The sequence below is a fragment of the Mastomys coucha genome, unplaced genomic scaffold, assembly GCF_008632895.1.
Source record: "Mastomys coucha isolate ucsf_1 unplaced genomic scaffold, UCSF_Mcou_1 pScaffold20, whole genome shotgun sequence".
Taxonomy (NCBI): domain Eukaryota; kingdom Metazoa; phylum Chordata; class Mammalia; order Rodentia; family Muridae; genus Mastomys; species Mastomys coucha.
The window spans coordinates 109,798,440-109,807,232 of NW_022196903.1; the positions used below are offsets into that span (position 1 = coordinate 109,798,440).

Sequence of the window (8,793 nt, forward strand, 5' to 3'; positions counted from 1 at the left end):
AAAAAAAAAAAAAAAAAAAAAGCCTTTATCACGTGCGCTTTCATGTGCTTGCTTTAGCAGAACTTCCTTTCACCTGTGTCTGCTTCAGCTAAACATTTCTGCCTTAGCTGTTCACACATCTCTCTGCTTCAGTGAAATGTTCCTTTATGTATCTGCCCCAGCAAAACACCATCCAACACAACTGACTTTCCAAAGAACCCTTAAGCTTCCACTTCACGCCTGCATGTTCTTAATCCTTGTATCAGCACCTTCTCTCATCTGTGAATTCTTATGTTTAAAATGTCTTTAACATGCACCAGCATTCTTAGATATTCTACTCATGCCCTTCTTAGTGATTTGTGAATGTAAATTCTCATGAACCTTTATTCTCCTTGGTTATCTGTGATACTTTCCAATGTGTTTATTTGATTTGCTGGGATTTTACTTTGAACATATCAGTTTGGCTTTTCATTATCTCAAGATTCATGATGAGTTTATTCGGCACTGCTGATTTTATCCAGTTGTTTTTCCATTTTGTGACCTTTCCCTGTGTGTTCCTGGCTTTTCTCTCTGGGTTGAATTCTTCTGAGCATTTGTATCTTCTTGCAGGCCCTTTGTCATTCTTAGCAAAAAATGTGTGACATTGCCCTGGAGCATCTTGCCTATCTCAGTACCTCAGAGTTCAGCAGGTGTGAAGTTAGGATTCTGGGATGAGACATGTTGCCTGTGTAAATTTCTTCATTGTGACAATGCCCATCTTTTGTTTTAGATTTCTCATCTGGCTTTTTGGGGGCTCAGTCTTCCGGCTGATCAGACTGCCCTTGGAAGCTCAATCCCCAGTACCACTCAATGGCAGAAAACCAGTGCTTGTATTGATAACAGCACCAATCCATACACCATATTGAAATACACTGAAAATTATTACAAGCTACCAACACGCCACCAGTGACAGTGAAACAGAAACTATAGAGTGAAGTTAAGCATCACTTTGCTTAAGTGTAGAAACAGTGAGCGAAATAAAGAAAGGAAGAAGTTAAGTTGGGAGCAGGGCTACAGAGATGAAAGAAGTGGTGAGGAATATTGTGTGAGGAGAGAGAAGTTAGCAAGAAATTAGAAAAAATTCCAATACTGAAAAAGTTAAAAAGCAAGAGGGGGCAGGTAAGAGTAAAAATAAAGCAAAAATAAAAACATTACTAAATATGTGGGGTGAAAAAACACGAGAAGCAAAAAAAAAAAAGGAAAAAAGGAAAAATGGAAAATGTGAAAAGAAGGAAATATGGCCCAACAAAATAAGATGGATATATGAAAATTTAATTAAATTAAAATTAATCAACTGAAAATTTTACAAATGCAAACATCCTGCTAAATGTGTAGCTTTTAAAAGTGGGACTCACTGGGAAGAGAAAGAAAAATGAAGAAGTGGATGCTCACAGCCATCCATTGGACTGAGCACAGGGTCCCCAATGTAGGAGCTAGAGAAAGGACCCAAGGAGCTGAAGGGGTTTGCAGCCCCATAGGAGGAACAACAATATGAACCAACCAGTACCCACAGAGCTCCCAGAGACTAAACCACCAACCAAAGGGTACACAAGGAGGGACTCATGGATCCAGTAGCATATGTAGCAGAGGATGGGCTAGTCTGTCATCAGTGAGAGGAGAGGCCCTTGGTCTTGTGAAGGCTCAATGCTCCAGGGTAGGGGAATGCCAGGATAGGGGGGTGTGAGTGGGTGGGTTAGTGAGCAGGGGGGAGGGGATAAAATAAGGGGGTTTTGGATGGGGAAATGGGGACCAGATAAACTTTGAAATGTAAATAAAGTATCTAATAAAAAAAAAAAAAGAAAAGGTGGGTTGTTGGAGAATCCTCAAAACTTGAAGACTGGGAGTTATACATGTGCATGTATGTGTGCGCATGTGTGCATGTATGTGCACATGTGTGGTGTTCACCAGAACTGTGTTCAAGCTGGTAGATTTACTTCTTATAAACCAGCAATCTCTACTGGCCACCTGTAGTTTTGCAGTCTATTTCTCACAGATAGTGTTTAATAGGACATTGGAAGAAGGAAGATTCACTCTCTTCTTTGCTTAATTGGACTTACTTGCCAGCACATCTGTTGGAACCTACCTCTTCAGGATTCCAGCTTATACAGAAGAGCAAGTGAAATGCCTAGGCTTGTGGACTGAGCAACTTTAATTTTGTGTCCTTTGTGTGTGTCCTCGATGTCTTTAGTGAATTTACGATTGTTCTGTTAAACTCTGTTTCCTGGGGTTATCTAGGTCATTTTCATTAGAGAGCATTCATATGGAGCTAGTAGATTTTGGGTGTGACACACTGTCTTGTCCTTTCATGTTTTTTGTGATTTTGTGATGTGAACTTCATTCATTGGACATGTATCTGAGGTGAGGATCTAGCCTGCCTCAGGTTGGCAGGAGCTGGTAGGTTGGGTCTAAGCCTGACAGCATGGAGATGGGACATGGGTAGTCTAGGGTTAAGAGAGGTCATCTGGAAGCACTGGCGGGTGTGTGAGCTGAATTTCCACAGCTGCACCAGAGACTGTTGGGATGGCAAGAGCAGGCTTCGTTCTGAGACTCACAAGACAAAGCCATACAGGGATTGTATGTTCAGAGCTAGATCTGAACATGGCTCACTTCTGAGGGGATCCATAAGACAAAGGCAGTGCAGGAGCTGTGCACCTGTAGTTTGTGAGTTTGGGCTGTGCCTGTGAGATTGGAGTGAAATATGAATTTTGAATTATGACATTCAGGGCCAATTGTGAACCTAAAGGAATTTCATAAAAATTTATTTGTGGTTGTGTAGTGACTTAGTTCACATAAGCTAAAAGAAAGAGGCAGGCATGATACCCCAATTCTGGACTCAGGTGTCTAAAGCAAAAGCATTAGGGGTGACAGTTCAAGCCTGTCACATGGAGAGACCTTATTCTAAAACAAACACACAGTTATGAACCATAATCATTTCAGAGGCACTTCTTCTAAAGACAAGGCAGACCCATTATATCCTGGGAATTGGGACTAAAAGCATGCAAGGTTAAAAACTGAGCAACAGAAACACTGGCTTTAAATTGATCAGCAAGGTCCCTCCCAGCCTCCTCTGCACATGGTTAGAGACTGACGCAGAATAGAAATCAATCATATGTGAGCTTGACTCTGAGAGACTGGCATGCAATTGCAAAATTTGGAACAGCAAGACATTGCACATCTTTATGACAGTAGCCATTTTTGTGTTTTAAAGAACAAATTAAGACCCTAAATAGGACATTTCAATTTAGCATTCAAGTGAGGCACTCATGTACAGCTGAGCCAAGTTACAGGAAGAGAAATGGAGAAGACACACACTATGACATATATTTTACAAGGTCAAAGGATTCTGTGACTATCTTTCCTTCAACGACTCACTGAGGGAATATGGGCAAGACATTGCTGATTTCCACTAAAATTTTCAAAGCTTCAATTCAAATATATCACTAATTGTTTTAATTACTTTACCACCATTGGTAAATCATTATTATGTCTACTAAACATCTTTATGCATGGAAGAGTGCACAGTTAAAATAGTATACCTCAATTTAATCCGGAAATTTCAAGCATACAGTTCTTATCACTTGGATGAAAAAGCTCACTAGATTTTGCAGTTAAAATCTATTGCCAGTCTGGGCAACGATGGTGATGACTTTGATACCAGTATTTGGGAGGCAGAAGCAGGCAGAGGCAGACAGATCTCTTTGAGATCTAGGCTAGCATGTTCTACAGAGTGAGAACTACTTCAGTACAGCAAGGGCTACACAGAGAAACCCTGTCTTGAAAAGCTAAAACAAGCAAATGAAAATAAGATTGCCAGAAATATGTGGAACAGGCACACACATGGCATTAAGATGTACTTATGAGGTGATGAACACCAGCATTTTGTGGAGCTATTTACATGGAAGTTTTGTGAATTCTGTGGTTCTCAAGTGCCAAGGCCCATGTGCTGATTAAAATGGAGAAAACACAATTTCAGATGTTTTCCATTCTAAGAACATGTGAAGCTTTCCTATCCTGATATTTTCATTCTGCACAGAGCCTCCCTCAGAGCCTGGTGGACCTGCTTGTTGCGCAGGGTGTAGATAACGGGGTTCAGAAGCGGCGTCACTACCGTGTTCACAAGAGCAGCCTCTCTGTTGGACTCAAGCCTACTCGCTTGCTTCGGTTTCACATATATAAACACACAGCTGCCGTACATCAGAGAGAGGACGATGAGGTGGGATGAGCAGGTGGAGAAAGCTCGCTGTCTCTCCTTGGCTGACGGGAGACGCACAATTGTGACTACTATGTTGCTGTATGCGATAGTGGTTATGATGAGAGAAGAGAGAAGGATAATCAAGGCCAGGGCAAACATCAGAGCTTCCGCAGAACTGGTGTCTGAGCAAGAGAGGTGGATCAGAGGGCTGACGTCACAGAAGAAGTGTGGGATGTCGTGGGGGCCGCAGAAGGATAACCGTGATACCTTCACTACTAGCCACATGATCAGGGGGAAGGTCACAGCAAGGCAGGCTATGATTAGGAGGATGCAGGTCCTCAGGTCCATGATGGTGGAATAATGCAGAGGCCAGCAAATAGCCACACACCTGTCAACTGACATGACAGCTATGAGAAAAAAACCGAATGCCCCGATAAATAGAATGACGAAGCTTTGTATGAAGCAGGCAACAAAGGAAATCGTTTGTTTCCCTAAAAGAAATATAGCCAACAACTTGGGAATAACAGCACTGGTAAAACAAGACTCCCCAAAGGAGAAAACACCGAGGAAAAAGTACATGGGGCTTTTCAGACGGGCACTGGTGCAGACAATGGAAACAATGATGACATTTCCGATGATGGAGGCCAGGTATGCCAGCAGGTTCAGGGAGAAGAGAAGTCTGCCCAGGTGCTGCACAGCAGGAAATCCCTCCAGGGTAAATTCCTGGACAGTGGTCCCATTTCCCATTCCTACTAAGACAACTTACGGTAGAGAGATCACAGAGAGCAGAGTTTTGAGGTCATTCAGCAGCTTGTTCAAGGTGTGGTGAAGATAAAATATGGTGAAGCATGATACTCTTTTTCCTTTTGACACGAGCCTGTGTGTTCCTAAGTTAAATATAGTATTGTAATTACTGGCATTTTATTCTTTGGTCCAGACATTGCTATTATCATCATCACCATTTACACTACTATACTGGCCACCCGAAGTCAGTCTTTCCGTTCCCACAATATCACAAGTATTAGGTTCTTGCCACCCCTGTTTCACCAAGAGGAGATATTAAAACTTTCAGAGTCTCAGAGATATTAAAGCCTGCATTCTAAGTGGGGCTTACTGGAATCCAGAATTCCTGTTACTTCTCAGTATTATGACAATGTATTTTTGGTGTATTCCATTTCTATTTCTTTATTGTTACTATAGCTATGTGGGGTGGGGGAGGGATGTGGGATAAGAGGACAATTTACAGTAGTCAGTTTCTTCTTACATCCTATGAGTCCTAGAAATCAAATTCATGTTATCAAGCTTGGTGGTGAGTACCTCAACTTGCTGAAGCAATATTCTCTGTAGGAGAAAATGTCCAACTGACAGTCTCTCAAACCTATATGGGAGCTACACTCCATTGACACCACTTTCTCACTCTTTAGGTAATAGTAATGACATATGGTGGACCTAAGGGCAGAGTGACTCTAGACAGATCAGTTTCAGCATGACCACTAACATAAAGGCACTGAGATGACCATGCACAAGGGACCTCACCAGTACAGGGTAAGCCAAAGACGTAAGCTTGTTCCTCTGGGCTCCATCTTAGAACATAAGAGGATGCTGGTGGCAGTTTTTCCACAGCATAAACCAACTAGGAAGAATGATCCAGACACATTACACTATTCCCTTCACTCACATCAACTTCATCATTCTCTCTTCCATCTCATCTGAGGGTCAAGTTGCTGGTGGCAAGGTGGAATGTATCTGTCCCACACTGTCATGGCCAAGATCTGAATGCACTGTGTACCTCGCTTTCCTTCATGCTTCAGGACCTGCAGAGTAGCCTAAGGAACATTCCAGCATGCTGCTTGTCTTTCTGCTGAGCATCTGGCCTTGCTTCCACATGGCTTTCTCCTCTGTAATTCCACAGAATTTAGTGGAATTTGTCTCTGTTGAATTATACTGAGAATGGAAATCTCCAAAAACACAAGTCTAATATGTCTTTGATGATTTCCCACAAGAATTTGGTCACTAGAATTGATGTCCCTAGGCAGGGAACAGGGTACTCTCAGAGCTTGTTATGAGTGGAAGGAATAGAAAGGACATGCTATTATGCACAACTGGGCTCCCTAGAGATGTCTAATTGGTCACTTTTGAGAACAAGAGTTGTTGATAGAACACTGTGTTTTCTCTCTGGTGTGACAGGTAGTGCCTACTGTCCTCCACTGAGACCTTTCACTTCAGTTTCCTTAGGTTCTCTCAGATCTCAACTTGGATATTAACTATTTATTTGAGGTCAAAAATCCAGCCTTAAGCTTTCTACATATAGTGTGCATACTGAGGCCACAGCAATGTAGCTAAATGCATGTATCATTGTGATGATAAATGATTGGTCCTGGCCTTTTGTTTCTGTCAGACTTACATGGTGAAGTTTCAGAAGGAAGGTGTATGGGAGAGAGTAGATTTGTTCACCTATATATGGGATAATTGTTTTCATTGTATTAATTTAGTTTAATTTTTATCAGCAAACAATTATAGTGGGAATCAACAAATTTAAGGTTAATATTTCAATACAAGCATGTGTGGGCACCAGCTGCTGGTGTTTTTATCAGCAGAGCATTTTCCTGGCTGGCCCAGCGTCTTTAATGAGTGAAATGCAGTTCCTACTTTTCCATAGAGAAAAGGGAAGGCCAGGATTCTCCTACCATCTCAAACCTACCTAATCATTGCCATAGATATAGATACAGATACAGATATAGATCCTAAAATATCACATTGTACTCTGTAAATGCATATAACTATTATGAGTCAAATCAATGTGTGTGTCTACAATTTGGCCTATATTGTTGTCTTAGGTAGGGTTTTGTTGCTGTGAAAAGACGCCATGGCAACAATAACTCTTATGAAGGAAAACATTTAATTGAGGCATGCTTACAATTGTAGAGATTTAGTCATTATGGTCATGGTAGGAAGCATGATAGTACACACGTAGAAAAAAATGTAACAAAGTGCTTCCACATACTAGAGAAACATGGTCATCATCACCCTGTGCTTGTCTTATTTCACTTAACATAGTATCTAGGCTTATTCAGGCCACTAAACGTATCCTAATTTTATCTTAGTGGCTGACTATCACTGATCAGAGTATGCAACTGTAATAAGTGAACCTCCTTATAGTTAATAGGAGATATATAGTTAATAGACACTGTTGGAAGGCACATGAGCCTAAAGAGCTAGAAGCTGTTGCTTAGCAACATTTGTATCTTGGGGCTTCTTCTCTTGGCTACCTTTGATTGGCTTCTGGAAACTGATCTCTACTCCTGCAGCTTGTGGCTTTACAATAAAAACCAGAGATCTCCCATTTTCAATACAAGATGTAGAGAATTTAAGCTGGAACTGAGCGGGAAGCAACCTTCTTGCTAGATGGCTTCTGTAATTCCAGAAGATATTATACCTGCAAACTGAGAAGAAAAGGTGTCTACAGTCTTGATGTGCTATGAAGCCAATGAACTGTAATGCCGCCCTACCACACAACGTGTATCCACTGGTGGCATGACTGCTTTGGCATAGGCCACAGCTACTGAGTAGATTTGAGGCCCGCTTTACAGGAAAGAATTTATGCCTGGTACTGTAAACCCACTTTTTAAAAATCCTTGATTAAACTAGGAAAGGAGAAATCATATGACATGAAAATAAAGAAAATATCTAATAAAAATAAAACCTTGATTAGGGCTGGAGAGATGACTCAGCAGTTAAGAGCTCTGACTGCTTTTCCAAAGGTCATGAGTTCAAATCCCACAACCACATGGTGGCTCACAACCACCGGTAATGAGATCTGAAGCCCTCTTCTGGGGTGTCTGAAAACAGCTACAGTGTACTTAAATATAATAAATAAATCTAAAAAAAAAAAAGAAAAAAGATGATTTTTAAAAAAAATCCTTGATTAAGGGAGGGAGGTCTTCTTCTGACCTAGGGAGGAATTTACTATTGTTGTGTAGCTAAATTAACAAAACCCCCAAATACTTCCTAAATACTTATATTTATACTCATAGACAAAAGATGCACTCAGACTTAAAGAGATTTGTTTGTTTGTTTTCTTCCCTGCTAGGTTGTGCGGTGACTTCTTGTAGATGTTATATTTGAATCTGTTGTCATCAACCCTCATTTACAAAGTCAAGGCAAAATATCAAAGAAGCTTTCTTCAATGTTCCTATTCTTCCCACAAATGACTAAAAAGACTAACTATTCCTAAAACATTGGCTCATTCTGCTTCAACCCAGATAAACCTGGATCTCTCCTTTGTAAACTATTGACTTCTTTTTTATTATTCTTGTTATAATACATGTATACATAGTTATATAAATATAACCTGCTGAGTCAGATTAGTATGGCCTGTGTAAATATGATTTCAGTGCTGAACACTTTGCATTAAAAAAAATCAATTAAGGGGTTTATCATTGGGAGAAGATGGTATTTTATTGCAATCATTAGTTGCCTGTAGCTCTTGCTTAGTTGTGAGAACCTGTGAAATTTTCCCCTTCTGCACTAGCATATTTACTGATATTATATTGTTCAGGTCTTTCTTTTTTTTTTTTTTTTTT

At 40.6% G+C, this 8,793-nt stretch overlaps 1 protein-coding gene and 1 long non-coding RNA gene across 2 annotated transcripts; one reads left to right on the plus strand and one right to left on the minus strand.

The window, feature by feature from the left end:
• Window positions 1–3,999: 3,999 nt before the first annotated feature.
• Window positions 4,000–5,022, minus strand: LOC116098299 (olfactory receptor 6M1-like). Its single transcript, XM_031380951.1, has one exon. The coding sequence runs from the start codon at window positions 4,955–4,957 to the stop codon at window positions 4,025–4,027; it is 933 nt and encodes a 310-aa protein (XP_031236811.1). The 5' UTR covers window positions 4,958–5,022; the 3' UTR covers window positions 4,000–4,024.
• A 373-nt stretch (window positions 5,023–5,395) lies between these two features.
• Window positions 5,396–8,501, plus strand: LOC116098300. The gene is made up of 3 exons (XR_004121794.1): window positions 5,396–5,519; window positions 5,635–5,755; window positions 8,301–8,501. It is a non-coding gene; the product is annotated as an uncharacterized LOC116098300 (long non-coding RNA).
• Window positions 8,502–8,793: the final 292 nt, after the last annotated feature.

What these genes read in the sequence shown, in the direction of transcription:
- LOC116098299 (XM_031380951.1), bottom strand. Translation starts at nt 4,957, where the DNA reads ATGGGAAATGGGACCACTGTCCAGGAATTTACCCTGGAGGGATTTCCT.